The 26,003-nt window shown below is 52.5% G+C and overlaps 1 protein-coding gene across 1 annotated transcript; it reads left to right on the forward strand.

Moving 5' to 3' along the window:
- The first annotated feature begins 1,864 nt into the window (after window positions 1–1,864).
- On the forward strand, window positions 1,865–26,003 carry LOC145339001 (signal-induced proliferation-associated protein 1-like). The gene is made up of 7 exons (XM_080183424.1): window positions 1,865–1,918; window positions 3,459–3,615; window positions 6,574–6,675; window positions 9,030–9,096; window positions 13,013–13,091; window positions 14,795–14,899; window positions 25,829–26,003. The coding sequence occupies exons 1-7, from the start codon at window positions 1,865–1,867 to the stop codon at window positions 25,865–25,867; spliced, it is 603 nt and encodes a 200-aa protein (XP_080039550.1). The 3' UTR covers window positions 25,868–26,003.

Here is a 26,003-nt window from a genome sequence, read left to right on the forward strand (position 1 = left end):
CCCGCTCTTCCCTCGGGATCTTCCCCTGGGATCCCCCTCCCCCTGGGCGGTGTTCCAGAACATTAGTCTCTGTCTGAAGGAACGAGGTTGCCCGCTCAGAGTAACGCCATCCCTTTCACAACAGGAAACCTTCCTTTCCTCGTCCTTGGGGTGACACAGTGGGTTAGTGCTGTTGTCTCACAGCTCCAGGGTCCCGGGTTCGATTCCCGGCCTCGGGTGACTGTCTGTGTGGAGTCTGCACATTCTCCCCGTGTCTGCGTGGGTTTCCTCTGGGTGCTCCGGTTTCCTCCCACAGTCCCAAAGATGTGCAGATCAGGGTGCATTGGCTGTGCTAAATTGCCCCTTAGTGTCCAGGGATGTGTAGGTTAGAGGGATTAGTGGGTATAGTATGTAGGGATATGGGGGTAGGGCCTGGGTGGGATTGTGTTCGGTGCAGACTCGATGGGCCGAAGGGCCTCTTTCTGAACTGTAGGGTTCTATGATTCAACAAACGGAGCCCCCACACTGGCCTTTTGCTAGTTATGCCCCAGTACCGCTGGCGAGCGTTCCCTCAGCTGCCAAGGCAATCCTAGCCGGGGAGTGCGGAACGGAGGAATGAGTGAGTTCCCTTCAACCCTGGCACTGCCTCTGAGGATTGATGGGGAGATGTCCCCTGGGGAACTCGGAGGGTATAGATGTGAAATAGTTTCACAAAAGGAGTAGGAGTGACATGAGGAAAACTACACATTAGATAAAAACACTCCCCACAGGGGGGACTGGGGGAGAATGTGGGACTCGCTCCCACGGGGGGGGAGTGGGGGGAGAATGGGGGACTCGCTCCCACGGGGGGGGAGTGGGGGGAGAATGTGGGACTCGCTCCCACGGGGGGGGAGTGGGGGAGAATGTGGGACTCGCTCCCACGGGGGGGGAGTGGGGGAGAATGTGGGACTCGCTCCCACGGGGGGAGTGGGGGAGAATGTGGGACTCGCTCCCGCGGGGGGAGTGGGGGAGAATGTGGGACTCGCTCCCACGGGGGGGAGTGGGGGAGAATGTGGGACTCACTCCCACGGGGGGAGTGGGGGAGAATGTGGGACTCGCTCCCACGGGGGGAGTGGGGGAGAATGTGGGACTCGCTCCCACGGGGGGAGTGGGGGAGAATGTGGGACTCGCTCCCGCGGGGGGGGAGTGGGGGAGAATGTGGGACTCGCTCCCACGGGGGGGAGTGGGGGGAGAATGTGGGACTCGCTCCCACGGGGGGGGAGTGGGGGAGAATGTGGGACTCGCTCCCATGGGGGGGGAGTGGGGGCGGTGAATAGTTTTAACACAGTTAAGTGGGGGAGGGGGGTAGGGAGTTGAATATAAAGACAGGGAAGAGAGGAAGTGGGGGACCTGGTGATGGGATGAAGGGTGTGGAGTTCTGGCTAGCACAGGGCAGAGGGCTGAATGGCCTGTCTGTGTGCTGGAGGTTGTGTATTACTGTATATTTGTGTGTATGAATTTAACACTGTGCTACTATCTGTCTCTGAATCACACAGGGTAGGATGATCTCGGGTTTGTGAGTTTATGTAAAATTTCCTTCCCCAATTTTGCCTCCCTCTGCCCCCATTCCCTTCCGGAAACGCACTCGATCATTTTTATAACACCCCCCTCGCTTCCCCACCACCCCCCCCCCAGTAATGTTCTATCCTCCCCCAAACATCATCATGCCGATTTGATTTGTCCTTTGTCACGCCAAGGAACCCCCCCCCCCCAACCTTTCATTTCACCCCTAACTCACTCTGACCCTCACGATGTCCACTTGGGTCTCATTCCACCCCCCACCCCCCACCCCCACCCCACCCGTCCCCCTCCTCCCCCAGCCCTGGGGGTGTCTGAAGGGGGCGCGATGGGGCTTGTCATCCAGAGCCGTCGTTCCGCAGTGCCATCACTGCTGGAGGTGGCACGTTGACTGTCGGAGATGCGCCAAGGGGATGAATGGTGACTAGTGGGGTGCCCCAGGGGTCGGTGCTGGGGCCTCAGCTATTTACCATTTATATAGATGATCTGGAGGAGGGAACCGAGTGCAGGGTGTCGAAATTTGCTGATGACACCAAGATTGGAGGAAAGGCAAATTGTGCGGAGGGTGTGGAGAGTCTGCAGAAGGATCTAGATAGGCTGGGCGAATGGGCCAGGAAATGGCAAATGGAATTTAATGTTGGCAAGTGTGAGGTGGTCCACTTTGGTAGGAATAATGGTAGGAAGGACTATTACTTACGTGGCGAAAAACTGCAGCAGGCGACGGTGCAGAGGGACCTCGGGGTCCTTGTGCATGAGTCGCAAAAACCCAGCTTGCAGGTGCAGCAGGTGGTCAGGAAGGCGAATGGGATGCTGGCCTTCATAGCGAGGGGGATTGAATATAAAAGTAGGGAGGTTTTGCTGCAGCTGTATAGGGCATTGGTGAGGCCGCAGCTGGAGTACTGTGTGCAGTTTTGGTCGCCGCACTTACGCAAGGATATTTTGGCCTTGGAGGGAGTGCAGAGGAGGTTTACTAGGCTGATACCGGAGTTGAGGGGGTTGAGCTATGAGGAGAGGCTGAATAAACTAGGCTTGTACTCGTTAGAGTTTAGAAGAATGAGGGGGGATCTCATTGAGACGTATAAGATGATGAATGGGATGGATAGGATAGAGGTGGAGAGACTCTTCCCGCTCAGAAAGGACAGTAGGACTAGGGGGCACAGCCTCAAGATAAAGGGGGAGCGGTTTAGAACGGAGTTGAGGAGGAACTTCTTCACTCAAAGGGTGGTGAATCTCTGGAATTCTCTGCCCGTTGAAGTGGTGGAGGCTGCCTCGCTAAATATTTTTAAGAAGCGGGTTGATGGGTTTTTGATAAGAGAGGGGATTAAGGGTTATGGGGAGAGGGCGGGAAAGTGGAACTGAGCCACGACAGATCAGCCATGATCTTATTGAATGGCGGGGCAGGCTCGAAGGGCTAGATGGCCTACTCCTGCTCCTATTTCTTATGTTCTTATGAATGCCAAGCCCCGCCCCCCCCACCCCCTTCCTCCCCTCCCCCCCCCCAACACCCCTCTCCCTCCCTCCCCCCCCACCTCGTACCCCACCCCACCCCCGACAGTTCCTGGTGGACGTTGGAGAGAGAGGTTGGCAGAAGACAATCCTGGAGGCTAAATTCTTCCCCCCCACAGCAAAATGGCCAACGCATTTCCCACATGGTGATGGCGGGTGTGTTGGCGTCACTGGAGAGGTAATCGTGTTGTTGTGTGGTGTTACTTGTGTCGGGGTGGGTGGGGGGAGGTGGGTGGGTGGGTTGGGGGGGGGGGGTTAGTGTACGGTTGTCAGCATGTTGCCTGCCAAGAGACCAGACCGGTTTTGAGTGGGGTGTCCGGAGGGCGCTGCCCACGCCCCCCCCCCCCCACACTGCCGCGCCCACTCCCCCCCCCCCCCCCCCCACTCTCTCAGCTTTCTTTCTGATTCCCTTCCAGGCGGCCGCTTCCCAGATCTGCTCCTCCGCTCAGACCAGCTCCGCCGAGGTTCACTCCAGCTGCCCCGCCGCCTCCGATCCCGCGTTCCCCAGCACCACCGCGTCCAGCTGCCCGCAGGCCGGCGCCAACCCACCGCCACCCTCCGTCCAGCCCAACGGTAAGGTAACCAAACGCCGCGTCGTGGGGGTGGGGGGAAGGGAGGTAGGGGGGGCAGATAAAGGCTGGGGGGAGAGAGAGAGAGGCGATTGGGTGGCACAGTGTGGTTAGCACGGCTGCCTCACAGCGTCAGGGACCCGGGTTCGATTCCAGCCTTGGGTCAATGTCTGTGTGGAGTCTGCACATTCTCCCCATGTCTGCGTGGGTTTCCTCCGGGTGCTCCGGTTTCCTCCCACAGTCCGAAGATGTGTAGGTTAGGGTGGATTGGCCGTGTTAAATTGTCCCTTAGTGTCCAAAGATGTACAGGTTAGGTGGATTGGCCATGCTAAATTGTCCCTTAGTGTCCAAAGATGTACAGGTTAGGTGGATTGGCCATGCTAAATTGTCCCTTAGTGTCCAAAGATGTACAGGTTAGGTGGATTGGCCATGCTAAATTGTCCCTTAGTGTCCAAAGATGTACAGGTTAGGGTGGATTGGCCATGCTAAATTGCCCCTTAGTGTCCAAAGATGTACAGGTTAGGGTGGATTGGCCATGCTAAATTGTCCCTTAGTGTCCAAAGATGTGCAGGTTAGGGTGGATTGGCCATGCTAAATTGCCCCTTAGTGTCCAAAGATGTGCGGGTCCGGTGGATTGGCCATGCTAAATTGTCCCTTAGTGTCCAGAGATGTGCAGGTTAGGTGGATTGGCCATGCTAAATTGCCCCTTAGTGTCCAGAGATGTGCAGGTTAGGGGGATTGGCCATGCTAAATTGCCCCTTAGTGTCCAGAGATGTGCAGGTTAGGTGGATTGGCCATGCTAAATTGCCCCTTAGTGTCCAAAGATGTACAGGTTAGGTGGATTGGCCATGCTAAATTGTCCCTTAGTGTCCAAAGATGTGCAGGTTAGGGTGGATTGGCCATGCTAAATTGCCCCTTAGTGTCCAAAGATGTGCAGGTTAGGGTGGATTGGCCATGCTAAATTGCCCCTTAGTGTCCAAAGATGTGCAGGTTAGGTGGATTGGCCATGCTAAATTGTCCCTTAGTGTCCAAAGATGTGCAGGTTAGGTGGATTGGCCATGCTAAATTGCCCCTTAGTGTCCAAAGATGTACAGGTTAGGTGGATTGGCCATGCTAAATTGTCCCTTAGTGTCCAAAGATGTACAGGTTAGGGTGGATTGGCCATGCTAAATTGCCCCTTAGTGTCCAAAGATGTACAGGTTAGGGTGGATTGGCCATGCTAAATTGTCCCTTAGTGTCCAAAGATGTGCAGGTTAGGGTGGATTGGCCATGCTAAATTGCCCCTTAGTGTCCAAAGATGTGCGGGTCCGGTGGATTGGCCATGCTAAATTGTCCCTTAGTGTCCAGAGATGTGCAGGTTAGGGGGATTGGCCATGCTAAATTGCCCCTTAGTGTCCAGAGATGTGCAGGTTAGGTGGATTGGCCATGCTAAATTGCCCCTTAGTGTCCAAAGATGTACAGGTTAGGTGGATTGGCCATGCTAAATTGTCCCTCAGTGTCCAGAGATGTGTAGGTTAGGGTGGATTGGCCATGCTAAATTGTCCCTTAGTGTCCAAAGATGTGCGGGTTAGGGTGGATTGGCCATGATAAATTGTCCCTTAGTGTCCAGAGATGTGTAGGTTAGGGTGGATTGGCCATGCTAAATTGTCCCTTAGTGTCCAAAGATGTGCGGGTTAGGGTGGATTGGCCATGATAAATTGTCCCTTAGTGTCCAGAGATGTGTAGGTTAGGGTGGATTGGCCATGATAAATTGTCCCTTAGTGTCCAGAGATGTGCGGGTTAGGGTGGATTGGCCATGCTAAATTGCCCCTTAGTGTCCAAAGATGTACAGGTTAGGTGGATTGGCCATGCTAAATTGTCCCTCAGTGTCCAGAGATGTGTAGGTTAGGGTGGATTGGCCATGCTAAATTGTCCCTTAGTGTCCAAAGATGTGCGGGTTAGGGTGGATTGGCCATGATAAATTGTCCCTTAGTGTCCAGAGATGTGTAGGTTAGGGTGGATTGGCCATGATAAATTGTCCCTTAGTGTCCAGAGATGTGCGGGTTAGGGTGGATTGGCCATGCTAAATTGTCCCTTAGTGTCCAAAGATGTGTAGGTTAGGGTGGATTGGCCATGCTAAATTGCCCCTTAGTGTCCAAAGATGTGTAGGTTAGGTGGATTGGCCATACTAAATTGTCCCTTAGTGTCCAAAGATGTGCGGGTTAGGGTGGATTGGCCATGATAAATTGTCCCTTAGTGTCCAGAGATGTGTAGGTTAGGGTGGATTGGCCATGATAAATTGTCCCTTAGTGTCCAGAGATGTGCGGGTTAGGGTGGATTGGCCATGCTAAATTGTCCCTTAGTGTCCAAAGATGTGTAGGTTAGGGTGGATTGGCCATGCTAAATTGTCCCTTAGTGTCCAAAGATGTGTAGGTTAGGTGGATTGGCCATACTAAATTGTCCCTTAGTGTCCAAAGATGTGTAGGTTAGGTGGATTGGCCATGCTAAATTGCCCCTTAGTGTCCAAAGATGTGTAGGTTAGGTGGATTGGCCATACTAAATTGTCCCTTAGTGTCCAGAGATGTGTAGGTTAGGGTGGATTGGCCGTGGTAAGTTGCAGACTCGATGGGCCAAATGGCCGCCTCCTGCACTGTAGGATTCTATGACTGGGGAAGAACGCTGGAATTCCACAAGGTGTAAGTTTAATTTCCTACCCTCCACCCCCCCTTCTCCCCTGAGGGGGTGGAGGGAGCGGTGACGACAGTGGGAGGTATTCCCTCTCTCACTTGCCGCTGTGGGGACTGGGTGTACTGAGGGTCTGGATTCAGACGGTGGGTGTACGGTCGGAGACAGTGCGGGCTGTGCTTCGGGTTCCAGTGGGACGGGTATCTGGAGGGGAGGGGGGTAGGGAACCCTCCAGGGGAAAAGCACTTCCAGCAAAGGCAGACATAGCATTTACAGAGTTTGTGTTTCTCCACTCCAGGAATTCTCATCCCCGCGGATTCTCACACTGAGTGGCAGTCCTTGGCGGATATAGCTTCATACTGCGATAACCTCGTACAATCGCTATCCACAGAGGGTCCGTGTGAGTCTAAATAACTCGGTTTTATATCGGAGTGGGTGGCACTGCAGAGGGCCAGATTCTACCATTTGGAGTTTATTTATAGTTTATTTTATTAGTCTCACAAGTAGGCTGACATTAACACTGCAATATTAATGTAACAAGGGTGATCAGAATTACACTATGTAGTTCTATGAAGAGAGATTGAATAGACTGGGTCTGTACTCGTTGGAGTTTAGAAGGATGAGGGGTGGATCTTATAGAGACGTATAAGATAATGAAGGGGATGGATAGGGTAGAGGTGGAGAGATTCTTCCCGCTTAGAAAGGACAGCAGAATTAGGGGGCACAGCCTCAAGATAAAGCGGGGGGGGCAGTTTAGATCAGAGTTGAGGAGGAACTTCTTCACTCAAAGGGTGGTGAATCTCTGGAATTCTCTGCCCGTTGAAGTGGTGGAGGCTGCCTCACTGAATATATTTAAGTCACGGGTAGATAGGTTTCTGATAGACAAGGGAATTAAGGGTTATGGGGAGAGAGCAGGAAAGTGGAACTGAGCCACTTCAGATCAGCCATGATCTTATTGAATGGCGGGGCAGGCTCGAAGGGCTAGATGGCCTACTCCTGCTCCTAATTCTTATGTTCTTATGTACACTGTGTACAGTTCTGGTCACCCTATTATAGAAAGGATATTATTAAACTAGAAAGAGTGCAGAAAAGATTTACTAGGATGCGACCAGGACTTGATGGATTGAGTTATAAGGAGAGGCTGGATAGACTGGGACTTTTTTCTCTGGAGTGTAGGAGGCTGAGGGGTGATCTTATAGAGGTCTATAAAATAATGAGGGGCACAGATCAGCTAGATAGTCGATATCTTTTCCCAAAGGTGGGGGGGGTCTAAAACTAGAGGGCATAGGTTTAAGGTGAGAGGGGAGAGATACAAAAGGGTCCAGAGGGGCAATTTTTTCACACAGAGGGTGGTGAGTGTCTGGAACGAGCTGCCAGAGGGAGTAGTAGAGGTGGGTACAATTTTATCTTTTAAAAAGCATTTAGACAGTGACATGGGTAAGGTGGGTATAGAGGGATATGGGCCAAACGCGGGCAATTAGGATTAGCTTAGGGGTTTTAAAAAAAGGGGCAGCATGGACTAGTTGGGCTGAAGGGCCTGTTTCCCTGCTGTAAACCTTTGTGACTCTATGAAGTTACTGTGAAAATCCCCTAGTCGCCCACACTTTTGTCCGGGTTACACTGAGGGAGAATTTAGCACCCTAACCAGCACATCTTTCAGACTGTGGGAGGAAACCGGAGCACCCGGAGGAAACCCACACAGACACAGGGAGAATGTGCAGACTCCGCACACAGTGACCCAAGCCAGGAATCGAACCCGGGTCCCTGGCGCTGTGAGGCAGCAGTGCTAACCCACTGTGCCACCATGCTGCACTAAACATGCAGTTTACCACAAGGCTACAACGTGCACACAAACATATACACACCTGTACACATCGAGGTGACACAGTGGGTTAGCACTGCTGTCCCACAGTGCCAGGGACCCGGGTTCGATTCCCGGCTTGGGTCACTGTGTGCGGAGTCTGCACATTCTCCCCGTGTCTGTGTGGGTTTCCTCCGGGTGCTCCGGTTTCCTCCCACAGTCTGAAAGACATGCTGGTTAGGGTGCTAAATTCTCCCTCAGTGTAACCCGAACAAAAGTGTGGGCAACTAGGGGATTTTCACAGTAACTTCATTGCAGCGTTAATGTCAGCCTTACTTGTGACACTAATAAATAAACTTTAAAACCGACTCAAGAACAGCTTCTTCCCTGCTGCTGTCAGACTTTTGAATGGACCTACCTCACATTAAACTGATCTTTCTCTACACCCTCGCTGTGACTGTAACACTTCATTCTGCACCCTCTCCTTTCCTTCTCTATGAACGGTATGCTCTGTCTGTATAGCGCAAGAAACAATACTTTTCACTGTATCCCAGTACATGTGACAATAATAAATCCAATCAAATCACTGACCTTTGACTGTTGACCCCTCCTCTGTGACCCACTGACTCTCTCCCCGGTGACCCTGAGTTGCTGACCCCTTCCCGGTGACCCTGGTCTGTTGACCCCTCTCCTGTTGCCCTGGGTTTATTGACCTGTGACCCTGGTTTGTTAACCCCCCCCCCTCCCCTCTGACCCTGGGTCAGTGGCCCACATTAAAAATGACGGCGAAAGTACCAAGAGGCCACACCGTTTACACAATCACTGCCCCTTTGCCTGGCTAGTGGAGAGGGGCGTCAGTCCCCGAGTGCCCAGCGCCTGCCCTTTGCCCGGAGGGACCTGAGTCCAGCGATGCGTTCCCTGCTCCGATGAACCCTTGCTGTTTGTTTTCCCAGTTGAGGGGACGGTGAAGGAAGCCGATTCTGAGGAGAATGATGACGTGACAGCGGTGAACAGACTGAGGTAGGTCCATGTGGGTACTGGAGCGTTCTACCAGGGACACAGGGGCATCCTGCTGGTCAGAGAGTGACTCTGGTAGTGCGGTGACCAGAATTGTACACAATACTCCAAGCGCGACCTCACCAAAGTCTTATACAGCTGGAACATGACTTTCCAATTCCTACACTCAATGTCCTGACCGATAGCACACCGTACGCATTGGTGATCACCCTGCCCACCTGAGTTGCCACCTTCAGGGAACCTTGCACACCAACCTCCCTCTCTGTGCTAATATTTCCAAGGGTTCTCCCATTTACTGTATAATATTCCTTTGGCAATAAACCTTCCAAATTGCATCACCTCACCTTAGCCCGGGTTAAATTCCATTCACCATCTGTTGGCCCAGGTCTCTGACAATCCTCCTCACTATCTGCCACTCCCCCAAATCATTTCCCTGCATCACAAACAGCAGAGGTCCCAGCACCGATCCCTGAACCACTCGTCACAGACCTCCAGTTAGAAAACTACCCTTCAGCTCGCCGCTCCTCTCTGCTTTCTAAGCCCAGTGAGAAGTCTCTCGACACCAGCTTAAAGTCCAACAGGTTTATTTGACAGTAAACACCACGAGCTTTCAGAGCGCTGCCCCTTCGTCAGGTGAGTGGGAGTTCAGTTCACAAACAGGGTATATAAAGATACAAACTCAATTTACAGAATAATGGTTGGAATGCGAGTCTTTACAGGTAATCAAGTCTTAAAGGTGCAGACAGTGTGAGTGGAGAGAGAGTTAAGCACAGGTTAAAGAGATGTGTATTGTCTCCAGACAGGACAGTGAGATTTTACAAACCCAGGCAAATCATGGGGGGTTACAGATAGTGTGACATGAACCCAAGATCCCAGTTGAGGCCGTCCTCGTGTGTGCGGAACTTGGCTATCAGTCTCTGCTCAGCGACTCTTCACGACACACGACAGCGTTGAGTCGCTGAGCAGAGACTGATAGCCAAGTTCTGCACACACGAGGACGGCCTCAACCGGGATCTTGGGTTCATGTCACACTATCTGTAACCCCCATGACTTGCCTGGGTTTGTAAAATCTCACTGTCCTGTCTGGAGACAATACACATCTCTTTAACCTGTGCTTAACCCTCTCTCCACTCACACTGTCTGCACCTTTAAGACTTGATTACCTGTAAAGACTCGCATTCCAACCATTATTCTGTAAATTGAGTTTGTGTCTTTATATACCCTGTTTCTGAACACAACTCCCACTTACCTGATGAAGGGGCAGCGCTCTGAAAGCTGGTGGTGTTTGTTACCAAATAAACCTGTTGGACTTTAACCCGGTGTTGTGAGACTTCTTACTGTGTTTACCCCAGTCCAACACCAGCATCTCCACATCATGTCTTCTAAGCCCAAGCAAGTTTTGTATCCATCTTACCAGCTCACCTCCAATCCCCCGTGTCTTTACCTCCTGTATCAGCCTGTCACAGGGAACTTTATCGAAGTCCATGTCTACAACATCTACTGCCCTGCCCTGCTCAACCCTTTCTCAAAGAACTCAATCGCAATTGTGAGACGTGATCTCCCCTTCGCAAAACCATATCACTAATAAACCTATCCTCTTCCAGATATGAGTAGATCCCATCCCTGAGAATCTTCTCTGATAGTTTCCCCATCACCGCTGTAAGGCTCTCAGGCCTATCATTTCCCAGGCTGTCTCTTCTGCCTTTCTTAAACAGAGGAACAGTGTTAGTTACTCTCCAATCCTCACCCCTGTCGAAAGAGGATACAAAGATTGGGGTGTTACAGTGGGTTAGCACTGCTGTCTCTCAGCGTCAGGGATCCGGGTTCGATTCCCAGCTTGGGTCGCTGTCTGTGTGGAGTCTGCACGTTCTCCCAGTGTCTGCGTGGGTTTCCTCCGGTTTACCCCCACAGTCTGAAAGACGTGCTGGTTAGGGTGCATTGACCCTGCTCCTATTTCTTATGTTCTTATGACCCAAACAGGCGCCAGAGTGTGGGCGACAATGATAATTTCACAGTAATTTCATTGCAGTGTTAGTGTCAGCCTTACTTGTGACTAATGAATAAACGTGAAGATTTTGGCCAAAGCCTCAGCCCCTCTCGGTGTTCTGGGATACATCCTGTCTGGCCCTGGGGATTTGTCCACCTTAACATTTCTCAAAACTTCCACTACCTCCTCCCTTTTTATCCCAACATGTCCCAGACTGTCAGCATCCTTGAGAAAGGATATACTGGCACTGGAGGGGGTGCAGAGGAGATTCACTAGGTTGATTCCGGAGTTGAGAGGGTTGGATTATGAGGACAGACTGAGTAGACTGGGGCTATACTCATTGGAATTCAGAAGAATGAGGGGGGATCTTATAGAAACATATAAGATTATGAAGGGAATCGATAAGATAGAAGCCTAACACTAAGAGGTAATTTAGCATGGCCAATCCACCTAACCTACACATCTTTGGACACTAAGGGACAATTTAGCATGGCCAATCCACCTAACCTACACATCTTTGGACACTAAGGGGCAATTTAGCATGGCCAATCCACCCTAACCTGCACATCTTTGGACACTAAGGGGCAATTTAGCATGGCCAATCCACCCTAACCTGCACAAGTATCTTAAAACTTACAGGGTAGAAAAGTCCAGTACTAGGGGACACAGCTTTAAGGTGCGTGGTGGGGGAGAAAGTTTAGAGGAGATGTGCGAGGTAAATCTTTTACACAGAGGACTTGCTGACCTGGGAGGTGGTGGGAGCGGATATGTTAGCGTCATTTAAGGGGCAGCTGGACAAATACATGGACAGGATTGGAAGGATATGGGCTCTGTAAGTGCATACGGTTTTAGTTCAAGCAGACATTGTGGTCACCCAGGCTTGGCGGGGCTGAACGGCCTGTTCCTGTGCTGTACTTTTCTTTGTTCCTTATTCTTGTAGGGTTGTGATCGCTCTTTCCAAAATGGCTGCCACACTGAGAGGTCAATCACCTGTTTGGGGTCCTTTCCCAGAACCGGGTCTAAGGTCGTCCCTTCCCCATCTATGAGATTGCCTCAAGAAGCGCCCTTGGACAAACTCTGCTCCGTCCAGGCTCCCTGGCGCTAAAGGAATGCCAGTCTATGTTGGGGGAAGTTCAAGTCGCCCATCACGGCAGCCCCGTGAACCGGGGGGGGATGTGTGTGGGGTCAGAGACAGAGGCTGGTGAAGGGGAGGCTGCAGTGTCCCTGGCCGCCTGCTGGTGGCGGCGCTGAGAGCAGTGCTGTGGAGCAGCGCAATGCTGCCACCTGGAGGCCCCTGCCAGTTACTGTGCGAGGGGGGGTAAAATCTGACCATGTTACAGAACCATAGGAAATCAGAGAAACCCTACAGTACAGAGAGAGGCCATTCAACCCATCGAGTCTGCGCTGACCACACTCCCACTCAGGCCCTACCCCCCCGTATCCCTACACATTTACCTATTCATCCTTCTAACCTGCACATGTTTGGACGCTAAGGTACAATTTAGCATGGCCAATCCACCTAACCTGCACATCTTTGGACACTAAGGGGCAATTTAGCATGGCCAATCCACCCTAACCTGCACATCTTTGGACACTAAGGGACAATTTAGCATGGCCAATCCACCTAACCCGCACATCTTTGTACTGTGGGAGGAAACCGGAGCACCCGGAGGAAACCCACACAGACATGGGGAGAATGTGCAGCCTCCACACAGACAGTGAGCCGAGCCGGGAATCGAACCTGGGTCACTCGCGCTGTGAGGCAGCAGAGCGAACCATCGTGCCGCTGTGTGAAAGCTACAGAGTGGGATTCAGAGGTGAAACGGGGAAGGGGGGATGACTGAGGATGGAGCGGACAGATGGAGTACTGAGCCGCCATGTGATCTGCGGTTTAACTGGACAGTTTATTTAACAGTTTCCCCTTCCACCCAGTAAATCCCCGACAGCTCTGAAAGAGAAGGTGGTCCACCTGGAAACGATTGTCAAACAACTGCACGAGAAGCTGTTGAAGGTAAGGAGACACAAATCGAACACAGGTTCCATCGAGATGGCCCACCGCGGGGGGGGGGAGGTGACAGGCTCACCAGCAGCTGCGAGGGGGAGAGATTCCCAATCACTATCACCCCATCACACACAGCACAGGAGGGCCCTGTCCCCCCAAAACCACAACACAGGGAGCTTTACTCTGTATCTAACCCCATGCTGTACCTGTCCTGGGAGTGTTTGACGGGAAAAGTGTAGAGGGAGCTTTACTCTGTATCTAACCCCGTGCTGTACCTGTCCTGGGAGTGTTTGATGGGGGGGACAGTGTAGAGGGAGCTTTACTCTGTATCTAACCCCATGCTGTACCTGTCCTGGGAGTGTTTGATGGGGGGGACAGTGTAGAGGGAGCTTTACTCTGTATCTAACCCCACGCTGTCCCTGTCCTGGGAGTGTTTGACGGGAAAAGTGTAGAGGGAGCTTTACTCTGTATCTAACCCCGTGCTGTACCTGTCCTGGGAGTGTTTGATGGGGACAGTGTAGAGGGAGCTTTACTCTGTATCTAACCCCGTGCTGTACCTGTCCTGGGAGTGTTTGATGGGGGGACAGTGTAGAGGGAGCTTTACTCTGTATCTAACCCCGTGCTGTACCTGTCCTGGGAGTGTTTGATGGGGGGGACAGTGTAGAGGGAGCTTTACTCTGTATCTAACCCCACGCTGTCCCTGTCCTGGGAGTGTTTGACGGGAAAAGTGTAGAGGGAGCTTTACTCTGTATCTAACCCCGTGCTGTACCTGTCCTGGGAGTGTTTGATGGGGGACAGTGTAGAGGGAGCTTTACTCTGTATCTAACCCCGTGCTGTACCTGTCCTGGGAGTGTTTGATGGGGACAGTGTAGAGGGAGCTTTACTCTGTATCTAACCCCGTGCTGTACCTGTCCTGGGAGTGTTTGATGGGGACAGTGTAGAGGGAGCTTTACTCTGTATCTAACCCCGTGCTGTACCTGTCCTGGGAGTGTTTGATGGGGGGGACAGTGTAGAGGGAGCTTTACTCTGTATCTAACCCCGTGCTGTACCTGTCCTGGGAGTGTTTGATGGGGGGGACAGTGTAGAGGGAGCTTTACTCTGTATCTAACCCCACGCTGTCCCTGTCCTGGGAGTGTTTGACGGGAAAAGTGTAGAGGGAGCTTTACTCTGTATCTAACCCCGTGCTGTACCTGTCCTGGGAGTGTTTGATGGGGACAGTGTAGAGGGAGCTTTACTCTGTATCTAACCCCGTGCTGTACCTGTCCTGGGAGTGTTTGATGGGGGGACAGTGTAGAGGGAGCTTTACTCTGTATCTAACCCCGTGCTGTACCTGTCCTGGGAGTGTTTGATGGGGGGGACAGTGTAGAGGGAGCTTTACTCTGTATCTAACCCCACGCTGTCCCTGTCCTGGGAGTGTTTGACGGGAAAAGTGTAGAGGGAGCTTTACTCTGTATCTAACCCCGTGCTGTACCTGTCCTGGGAGTGTTTGATGGGGGACAGTGTAGAGGGAGCTTTACTCTGTATCTAACCCCGTGCTGTCCCTGTCCTGGGAGTGTTTGATGGGGGACAGTGTAGAGTGAGCTTTACTCTGTATCTAACCCCGTGCTGTACCTGTCCTGGGAGTGTTTGATGGGGGGACAGTGTAGAGGGAGCTTTACTCTGTGGTGATATGGAAATGTGATGATGGCTGTGTTTGTGTTCTGGGTTGTCAGGAGAAGGAGGACAAGGCGCAGCTGGAGACGGAGGTGCAGCAACTCCGAGAGAACAACCAGCGCCTCCACCAGGAATCCCAGACCACGGTCTGCCACCTCCTGAAAGTAACAGAACTGCTGTGTCGCACTGCGCCCAAGCCTACCTAAACCGCGGGGACAGAGACAGAGAGCATTTGCTGGCTCAATGCGCTTGGGTTGGGAATCGTTTCTGCGGGATGAGGGAAGGCGGGCCATTCTCCCGGGCTGCGTCACGTGGATAAACGAGCAAACGGAATCTGAGAGCAGGAAAATCTCAGCGGGTCTGGAAGAGCTGTGCGGGTTCGGTTAATTGGCCGTGCTAAAGATGCCTCTTAGTGTCCCGGGACGTGTAGGTCAGAGGGATTAGTGGGTACAGTATGTAGGGACTTGGTTGGGGGGGGGGGGGTGCCTGGGTGGGATTGTGTTCGGCGCAGACTCGATGGGCTGAATGGCCTCTCCCTGCACCTTCGGGTTTCTATGAACTTGTCAAAGTTAGACAGGGCACGGAGCAGTTTGGGAGGGAGAATTCTCCAGCTTCTCCTAATTCCTACCCTCCCATCAGATTCGAGAGATCAGCCCTCTCCCAGCTGCTGTCAGACCCGCTGAGATTTTCCTGCATTTTCCTCTTTTACTTCCAGGCTGTGTCTTTGTTTCCGGAGTCTTCCGGCACCGGAAGTGGGGGGGGGGAGGGGGAGGAGAGTGGGGGGGGGGGGAGGAGAGTGGGGGGGGGGAGGAGAGTGGGGGGGGGAGGAGAGTGGGGGACGCTGCTCTGTCCTGGAGGGGATTTTATTTTACCCGGTTGTTGCTGTCTGTTTTTTTTTCTCGCTGCGGTTTAGGAGCTCCCCCCTGCCCCCCACCCTCCCACCGGCCCCCCCCCCGTCCCCCCCCTCCCCCGGTCACCATCACGGTCACGGGTGTGTTTTTGGGGTGGGGGAGTTTCAGCAATGACCCGTCTCCTCGCTCTGCTCACACAGCCTCCCCGCAGCAGCCTCAGAGGAACACCAGGTGGCCATTCAGCCCGTCCACTCCTGCTTGACACCAGCCCACCCTCCTCGTCATCTCTCCCCGTTCCCCCACCCCCCCCACAAAACCTTTTATCCTGCTTTTTCTCTCTCCCTCGCCTTGATTTGATTTATTATTGTCACATGTATTGGGATACAGTGAAAAGTATTGTTTCTTGCGCACTGGACAGACAAAACATACCATTCATAGAGAAGGAAAGGAGAGGGTGCAGAATGTAGTGTTACAGTCACAGCTAGGGTGTAGAGAAAGATCAACTTAATGCGAGGTAGGTCCATTCAAAAGTCTGACAGCAGCAGGGAAGAAGCTGTTCTTGAGTCGGTCGGTACGTGACCTCAGACTTTTGTATCTTTTTCCTGACGGAAGAAGGTGGAAGAGAGAATGTCCGGGGTGTGTGGGGTCCTTGATTATACCGGCTGCTTTTCCCGAGGCAGTGGGAAGTGTATTCAACTTCCCAGCCCAAAAACTGTTACCGTGACATTTCCCCCGTGGGAGCGAGTCCCACATTCTCCCCCACTCCCCCCGTGGGAGCGAGTCCCACATTCTCCCCCCACTCCCCCCGTGGGAGCGAGTCCCACATTCTCCCCCACTCCCCCCGTGGGAGCGAGTCCCACATTCTCCCCCACTCTCCCCCCGTGGGAGCGAGTCCCACATTCTCCCCCACTCCCCCCGTGGGAGCGAGTCCCACATTCTCCCCCACTCCCCCCGTGGGAGCGAGTCCCACATTCTCCCTGCTCTCTGAGTAAAGAAGGTTTTCCTGATTAAGTTTATCCAGAAGAAGAGATTACGGGGATAGGTTGAGAGGCGGTAGATTTAAAACTAAGATGAGAAGGAACGACTTCTCACGGGGGGGGGGGTGAATTTGTGGAACTTGCTGTCCCGTAACACAGTGGAGTCTAAACCACTGACTGGGTTTGAGAAGGAGATAGATATATTTCTGATTAAAAAATGGGTTAAAGGGAGATGGGGGAGAGGTGGGGAGGTGGGGAGATGGATTTGAGACCAGGGAGAGATTAGCGAGGAGCTGAATTTGCCGAGTTCTCGGTTGCTGTTTGTGACTGTCTGATATTGATGGTCTCCTAGTTTCAGATTCCAGAACATTGTCGCTCTCTGTCTACAGGACTTGGTAATGTTGAATAACTCTGTGTGCCTCTCAGGAGATGATGATTGAGTGAGGGGGGGGGTGGGGGCGTGTTGAGGGGTATTGCATTAACACTGGTAGAGTGAGTTGAGTAAGAAGTCTCACAACACCGGGTTAAAGTCCAACAGGTTTATTTGGTAGCACGAGCTTTCGGAGACTCGCTCCTTCATCAGGTGAGTGGGAGTTGTGTTCACAGACAGGGTATATAAAGACACAAACTCAATTTACAGAATAATGGTTGGAATGCGAGTCTTTACAGGTAATCAAGTCTTAAAGGTGCAGACAGTGTGAGTGGAGAGAGGGTTAAGCACAGGTTAAAGAGATGTGTATTGTCTCCAGACAGGACAGTGAGATTTTACAAACCCAGGCAAGTCATGGGGGGTTACAGATAGTGTGACATGAACCCAAGGTCCCAGTTGAGACCGTCCTCATGTGTGCGGAACTTGGCTATCAGTCTCTGCTCAGCGACTCTGCGCTGTCGTGTGTCATGAAGGCCGCCTTGGAGAATGCTTACCCGAAGCTCAGAGGCCGAACGCTGAACCTGTGCTTAACCCTCTCTCCACTCACACTGTCTGCACCTTTAAGACTTGATTACCTGTAAAGACTCACATTCCAACCATTATTCTGTAAATTGAGTTTGTGTCTTTATATACCCGGTTTCTGAACACAACTCCCACTCAGCAAATGTGAGGTTATCCACTTTGGCAGGAATAATAGTAGGAGGGATTACTATTTAAAGGGTGAAAAACTGCAGCAGGTGACGGTGCAGAGGGACCTCGGGGTCCTTGTGCATGAGTCGCAAAAACCCAGCTTGCAGGTGCAGCAGGTGGTCAGGAAGGCGAATGGGATGCTGGCCTTCATAGCGAGGGGGATTGAATATAAAAGTAGGGAGGTCTTGCTGCAGCTGTATAGGGCATTGGTGAGGCCGCAGCTGGAGTACTGTGTGCAGTTTTGGGCGCCGCACCTGCGCAAGGATATTTTGGCCTTGGAGGGAGTGCAGAGGAGGTTTACTAGGCTGATACCGGAGTTGAGGGGGTTGGACTATGAAGAGAGACTAAATAGACTGGGTCTGTACTCGTTGGAGTTTAGAAGGATGAGGGGGGATCTTATTGAGACGTATAAGATAATGAAGGGGATGGATAGGGTAGAGGTAGACAGATTCTTCCCGCTTAGAAAGGACAGTAGGACTAGAGGGCACAGCCTCAAGATAAGGGGGGGGGGGGCAGTTTAGAACGGAGTTGAGGAGGAACTTCTTCACTCAAAGGGTGGTGAATCTCTGGAATTCTCTGCCCGTTGAAGTGGTGGAGGCTGCCTCGCTAAATATATTTAAGTCACGGGTAGATAGGTTTTTGGTAGGCAAGGGGATTAAGGGTTATGGGGAGAGGGCGGGAAAGTGGAACTGAGCAGCGACAGATCAGCCATGATCTTATTGAATGGCGGGGCAGGCTCGAAGGGCTAGATGGCCTACTCCTGCTCCTATTTCTTATGACGAAGAGGCAGTGATCCGAAAGCTCGGATAAACCTGTTGGACTTTAGCCTGGTGTTGTGAGACTCCTTACTGTGTTTACCCCAGTCCCACGCCAGCGTCTCCACATCACAGATCGGGTTGAGGCAGAGGTCAGGCGTGACCGGAGAGAATGACCCCACTTGGCCCCAGGGACTGGGGGGGGTCACTTCCTGTTTACACTCCCCCACCCCCCCTCCGAGGCAGAAACGTTTGTGATTCCCGGCAGCCCGTTTTATCCTCGATCTTAACTGACATTTTCCTTCTGTAATCGCCAATAGAAGATATATTTTTTTAAGCTACTGGTAACAGGTCAACCAGAGACAATGGGGCTTGGAGGGGTCAACGGTGACGGGGTGGGGGGGGGGATCAGCCGTTGAGATTTGGCCCCAGTCTTCGCTGCATGCTCAGTGGGTGGGTGGGTGGGGCGATCGTGGGGGACGGGATGCGGGATGGGGAGGGAGGGAGGGAGGGAGCATGTGGCCATCCTGGGCGTCGCGTGTTGTCCATGGGAAGTATGAAGGGCCGGAAGTGTACAGCGGGCGCCCGCTTATCCCTTCGGCTGGGAATCCGTGCTCTCCAGCCTTGTGTCCAGGGTGTGGAAGGCGGCGAGCGTTGGGTGGGGAAGGGAGGGAGGCTCTCGCCCCCCCACCCCCACCCACCCCTCTGTCCATTCTGCGTCCTTTCAAATCAAATAGAAACTGCCCAGGATTTCCCCTAACTGTTTCTTTTTGTAAAACTTCCAAAGCCATCCAGGAAATCTTCAAATAAAAGCAAGGTGTTGACATCTTTTCCTTTTTTAACGTCTTATTATTATTATTTTGATGTGTCAGAGACGGGGGACTGAGGTACGCTGGCCCTGACAAATCAGGATGAGCTACAGCCCATCTGGTGATAGTCCGCACTGACTGTCATTTGGTTCGGGCCTCATTAACGTCGGTTATAATTGTCAGGAAAATCCCAGGCCTCTCCAGCGATCAGGAAAATCCCAGGACTCTCCAGCTCTCAGGAAAATCCCAGGCCTCTCCAGCAATCAGGAAAATCCCAGGACTCTCCAGATGTCGGGAAAATCCCAGGCCTCTCCAGCGATCAGGAAAATCCCAGGCCTCTCCAGCGATCAGGAAAATCCCAGGACTCTCCAGCGATCAGGAAAATCCCAGGACTCTCCAGATGTCGGGAAAATCCCAGGCCCCTCCAGCGATCAGGAAAATCCCAGGCCCCTCCAGCGATCAGGAAAATCCCAGGCCCCTCCAGCGATCAGGAAAATCCCAGGCCTCTCCAGCGATCAGGAAAATCCCAGGCCTCTCCAGATGTCAGGAAAATCCCAGGCCTCTCCAGATGTCAGGAAAATCCCAGGCCTCTCCAACTCTCAGGAAAATCCCAGGCCTCTCCAGATGTCAGGAAAATCCCAGGCCTCTCCAGATGTCAGGAAAATCCCAGGCCTCTCCAACTCTCAAGAAAATCCCAGGCCTCTCCAGATGTCAGGAAAATCCCAGGCCTCTCCAGATGTCAGGAAAATCCCAGGCCTCTCCAACTCTCAGGAAAATCCCAGGCCTCTCCAGATGTCAGGAAAATCCCAGGCCTCTCCAGATGTCAGGAAAATCCAAGGCCTCTCCAGCTCTCGGGAAAATCCCAGGCCTCTCCAACTCTCAGGAACATCCCAGGCCTCTTCAGATGTCGGGAAAATCCCAGGCCTCTCCAACTCTCAAGAAAATCCCAGGCCTCTCCAGCGATCAGGAAAATCCCAGGCCTCTCCAGATGTGGGGAAAATCCCAGGCCTCTCCAGATGTGGGGAAAATCCCAGGACTCTCCAGATGCTGGGAAAATCCCAGGCACTCCCAGTCATTAGTGAAATCCCAGGCCTCAGTAGAAATTGGGAGAATCCCAGGAAGATCTCCACTGTTAATGATTCACTCCCTGTTGTCTCTCCATGGCCCGTGGAACCTACCATCCATTTAAACTCCCACACTCAAATGCACTGTACCCTATCATCGACTCCCCCCCCACCCCCAACCCGTTTAATCTTCTCCCACTGCCCATCTACATGGATTCCGTCCTCCATATCCTGCCTTTGTGGTCCTCCATGCATTTCCGTGTCCACAATTCCCACAGCCCCGTGTCCATCTCGATCTGGCCACCTGCCTCCAGCCCCAATGAGAGGGTGAGGCTGGGATTCGATTCCAGGAAGGGGGCAGCCCCCAAACTCAACACCATGTCCCTCTCCGACCTGTCTGGATGTGCTGTGGTCATCACACTCCCACCTCAATCCTTATTAAAACCACTGCGCCACACAAATATTGGGGGGTTAGTCCCCAGGACGTGGGCTTCCCTGACTAGGCCAGCATTTATTGCCCATCCCTAACTGCCTCCTTGAGAAGGGGGTGGGGGAGCTGCCATCTTGAACCCACTGCCTTCCCGTGTGGGGTAGGTACACCCACAGTGCTGTTAGGGAGGGAGTTCCAGGATTGTGATTGGACATCAGTCAGTCCCCGTGTGTGGGGTAGGTACACCCACAGTGCTGTTAGGGAGAGAGTTCCAGGATTGTGATTGGACATCAGTCAGTCCCCTGTGTGTGGTGTAGGTACACCCACAGTGCTGTTAGGGAGGGAGTTCCAGGATTGTGATTGGACATCAGTCAGTCCCCTGTGTGTGGTGTAGGTACACCCACAGTGCTGTTAGGGAGGGAGTTCCAGGATTGTGATTGGACATCAGTCAGTCCCTGTGTGGTGTAGGTACACCCACAGTGCTGTTAGGGAGGGAGTTCCAGGATTGTGATTGGACATCAGTCAGTCCCCCGTGTGTGGGGTAGGTACACCCACAGTGCTGTTAGGGAGGGAGTTCCAGGATTGTGATTGGACATCAGTCAGTCCCCGTGTGTGGTGTAGGTACACCCACAGTGCTGTTAGGGAGGGAGTTCCAGGATTGTGATTGGACATCAGTCAGTCCCCGTGTGTGGTGTAGGTACACCCACAGTGCTGTTAGGGAGGGAGTTCCAGGATTTTGACCCCAGTCACAGTGAAGGAACGGCCGATATATTTCCGAGTCGGGATAGTGAGTGGCTCGGAGGGGGGAACTTGCACGGGGTGGTGTTCGCCATGTTGAAATGATTTGGAGGAAAATGTAACTGGTTTGATAGTGGGTTTGCGGACGACACAAAGGTTGGTGGATTTGCGGATAGCGATGAGGACCATCAGAGGATACAGCAGGATATAGATCAGTTGGAGACTTGAGCGGAGAGATGGCAGATGGAGTTTAATCCGGACAAATGTGAGGTAATGAATTTTGGAAAGATCTAATACAGATTGGAAATATACAGTAAATGGCAGAACCCTTCGGAGCATTGATAGGCAGAGGGATCTGGGTGTACAGGTACACAGGTCACTGAAAGTGGCAATGCAGGTGGAGAAGGTAGTCAAGAAGGCATACGGCATGCTTGCCTTCAGCGGCTGGGGTATTGGGTTTAAAGATTGGCAACTCATGTTGCAGCTTTATAGAACCTTGGTTAGGCCACACTTGGAATATGGCGTTCAATTCTGGTCACCACACTACCAGAAGAATGTGGAGGCTTTGGAGAGGGTACAGAAAAGATTTACCACGATGTTACCCTGGTATGGAAGGCATTAGCTATGAGGAGAGGTTGAGAAACTTGGTTTGTTCTCTCTGGAACGACGGAGGTTGAGGGGAGGCCTGATAGAAGTCTACAAGATTATGAGAGGCATGGACAGAGTGGATAGTCAGAAGCTTTTTCCCCAGGGTGGAAGAGTTAATTACTAGGGGCTCAGGTTTAAGGTGCGAGGGGTAAGGTTTAAAGGAGATGTACGAGGCAGATTTTTTACACAGAGGGTGGTGGGTGCCTGGAACTCGCTGCCGGGGGGAGGGAGTGGAAGCAGATACGACAGTGAGTTTTAAGGGGCGTCTGGACAAATCCATGAATAGGATGGGAATAGAGGGATATGGTTCCCAGAAGGGTCGGGGGTTTAGTTCAGTCGGGGCAGCATGGTCGGTGCAGGCTTGGAGGGGCCGAAGGGCCTGTTCCTGTGCTGGAATTTTCTTTGTTCAATGTGTCTGCTGCCACCACCCCCCCCCCCAAACCCCCCAACCCTCCCAACTCCACCTTCTAGGAGGTAGAGGTGGTGGGTTTGGAAGGTGCTGTGGAAGGAGTCTTGGTGAGTCGCTGCAGTGCATCTTGTAGATGGTACACACTGCTGGCACTGTGTCGGTGATGGAGGGAGTGAATGTTTGTGGTTAGCGTGTCGATCGAGTGGGGCTGCTTTGTCCTGGATGGTGTCGAGCTTCTCGAGTGTTGTTGGGAGCCGCACCCATCCAGGCAGGTGGGGAGTATTCCATCACACTCCTGACCTGTGTCCTTGTAGATGGTGGACAGGCTTTGGGGGGAGTCAGGAGGTGAGTTACTCTCTGCAGGATTCCCAGTGGACAGGATTTGGGGGGGGGGGTCAGGAGGTGAGTTACTCTCCGCAGGATTCCCAGTGGACAGGCTTTGGGGGGAGTCAGGAGGTGAGTTACTCTCCGCAGGATTCCCAGTGGACAGGCTTTGAGGGGAGTCAGGAGGTGAGTTACTCTCTGCAGGATTCCTACTCTCTGACCTGCTCTTGTAGCCACTGTGTTAATGTGGTGGGTCCAGTTGAGTTTCTGGTCAATGGTAACCCCAAGGATGTTGACAGTGGGGGATTCAGTTCCACCATTGAATGTTAAGGGGCAGTGGTTAGATTGTCTCTTATTGGTGACGGTCAGTGTCTGGCAGTTGTTATTTGCCACTTGTCAGCCCAAGCCTGGATATTGTCCAGATCTTGCTGCATTGGGACATGGACTGTTCCCGTGTCTGAGGAGTCATGAATGGAACTGAACATTGTGCAATCATTAGCGAACATCCCCACTTCTAACCTTATGACAGAGAGTAGGTCATTGATGAAGCAGCTGAAGATTGTTGGGCCTAAGACACTACCCTGAGGGACTCCTGCAGAGATGTCCTGGGACTGCGATGACTGACCCTCTGACCACCGTGACCATCCTCCTGTGTACTGGGTATCACTCCAGCCGGCGGATACCCACTGACTCCAGTTTCGCTCAGGCTCCTTGGTCCCACTCTCGGTGTTGAGGGCTGTCACCCTCACCTCACCCCTGGAGTTCAGCTCTTTTGTCCGTGTTTGAACCAAGGCTGGAATGAGGTCAGGAGCTGAGTGACCCCCGGCAGAACTAAAACTGCCCGTTGCTGAGCTGAGGAGGAACTGTTTGTAGATAATCCCTTCCATCACTTCACTGATGTTCAGGAACAGTCTGGTGGAGCGGTAATCGGCTGGGTTGGATATATCCGGTTTGTTTGTGGATACCAAGGAGAACTGGTTAGGTTAGGGCTGTAAACGGCTCTGTTTCAATCCCTGCCACAGTAACTGAGTTGAGTTCAGAGAACTTCCTGAGAAGTGGCCGCATCTCAGGGTGAAACTGCCCCAATGATGTGAGATTATGAGGACAGTGGTGCTGTTTCCTCCCGTGAAGACTGAAGTGTCTCAAAGGATTTCGGCTGGTGCAGCAGAGAAGGAGGCCATTCGCTCCATCGAGGGTGTGCTGGCTCTTTGGAAGTGCAGACCCCGTTTGTTCATCCCCAGGCTCCTGCGATGATTTCCCTCCGGTATTGTTCCAGATGCTCCAGGCAGTGCGTTCTGACCACTCCACGTGTGAAAATGTTGGCTTTGAGCCTGTCTCCCCCCTCTCGTTACTGACCTTTCACACTGGGGGAATCTATGTAACAGGGGCTGGCCATTCGGCCCCTCGCTGCCTGCCCCGCCATTTGATAAGATATGTTTTTTATTTGAGTTCCGCCTTCCCATCTACCCCCCCCAATAACCTTTCAACCCCCCACCCAGCAAGAATCTATCCATCTCCACCTGAAAGATATTCAGTGACCACCACCCCACCTCCCCCCCCCTCCCCACCACCCCACCTCCTTCTGAGGCAGAATGTTCCAGAATGGCACAATTCTGCCCTCATCCCCATCCTGAAAGGACAACCCCCCTCCCCCCAACACTGCACCCCTTCCCCGAGTTCCCCCAGAAGAGGAAAATGTACTTTCCACACCCCACCTTGCCGAGAGCGTTCAGGATCTTAGATACTGCAATCCCAGTCACCACCCCCACCCCCACCCCCACCCCCTCTCTTCTAAACTCCAATGGAAACAAACCCAGCCTCTCCTTACAGGAATCCCGACGATGCGTCGAGTCTGCCCCGACTCTCTGACAGAGCGCCTCATCCAGACCCAAAACCCTGCTCTGTTCCTGTAACCCCACACATTTAGCATGGCCAATCCACCCTAACCTGCACATCTTTGGATACTAAGGGACAATTTAGCATGGCCAATCCACCTAACCTGCACATCTTTGGACACTAAGGGACAATTTAGCATGGCCAATCCACCTAACCCGCACATCTTTGGACACTAAGGGACAATTTGGCATGGTCAATCCACCTAACCTGCACATCTTTGGATACTAAGGGACAATTTAGCATGGCCAATCCACCCTAACCTACACATCTTTGGAGTGTGGGAGGAAACCCATGCAGACATGGGGAGAACATGCAGACTCCACACAGACTGTGACCTAAGCCAGGAATCAAACCTGGGTTCCTGGCGCCATGAGGCAGCAGTGCTAACCCACTGTGCCACCCTGCCCCACATAGGGTGGGAAACTGCGTGGGTTTCCTCTGGGTACTCCAGTTACCTCCCACACTCCAAAGATGTTCAGGTTAGCTGGATTGGCCATGGTAAATTGCCCCTTGGTGTCCAAGATGTGCGGGCAGGGGAGTTAGCGAGGTAAATATGCGGGGATTTAGGGATAGGGGCTGTGTGGGATTGTGGTCGGCACAGCCTCGATGGGCTGAGTGGCCTCTTTCTGCACTGTAGTATTCTATGATTATCAAAGGGGAATGCACTGCCTGGGGAGGGAGTGGAAACCTTACAACCTTTTAAAAAATATTGGGATGAGCGCCTGAAATATTCACGGACACGGGATAAGTGCAGGAAAGTGGGATCGGCCTGACATTAGTGCTGGATATGGTCGGTGTAGATTCGATGGGCTGAAGGGCCTTTCCTGTGCTGTAGGATTCGATGGAATCAGCAGTCACACGGCTCCCTTTCAACAGAAAAAAACATTTTAAATTGGAGTGGGTGAAGATAGTGAATGTGGGTGGCATCGCACAGGGGTTCCAGGAGGGTCGGATGGTGGGGATGGTATCCTGGGGTGAGGGACGTGGGATGGGATGATGGGAGAGGGGAGGGGAGATGGTCTTTGTGCCATTGTCTTCCTGTTTGATTGTGGTTTTTTTCTTCTCTTCGTAGAGGAAAGCCAGGCGGCAGATTAACCAGTGGTCTCACTGACTGTCACAGTTATTCCTGGTCTCTCTCGCTGCGGAGATTAACTCATCAACTGATTCGATCTTCTCCATACCAAATATCTGTACAATAAACACACAATTCCCCTCCTGATGTTTGAGCCCAGAAACCAGGTTGATAC

This window comes from Carcharhinus amblyrhynchos, unplaced genomic scaffold (assembly GCF_965287045.1).
Source record: "Carcharhinus amblyrhynchos unplaced genomic scaffold, sCarAmb.v2.hapA chromosome_283, whole genome shotgun sequence".
Classification (NCBI taxonomy): domain Eukaryota; kingdom Metazoa; phylum Chordata; class Chondrichthyes; order Carcharhiniformes; family Carcharhinidae; genus Carcharhinus; species Carcharhinus amblyrhynchos.

Coding starts and splice junctions, on each gene's coding strand:
- LOC145339001 (XM_080183424.1), top strand. CDS start 1,865: ATGGGGCTTGTCATCCAGAGCCGTCGTTCCGCAGTGCCATCACTGCTG. Junction 9,097..13,012: donor ACAGCGGTGAACAGACTGAG/GTAGGTCCATGT, acceptor CCTTCCACCCAG/TAAATCCCCGACAGCTCTGA. Junction 14,900..25,828: donor CGGTCTGCCACCTCCTGAAA/GTAACAGAACTG, acceptor TTCTCTTCGTAG/AGGAAAGCCAGGCGGCAGAT.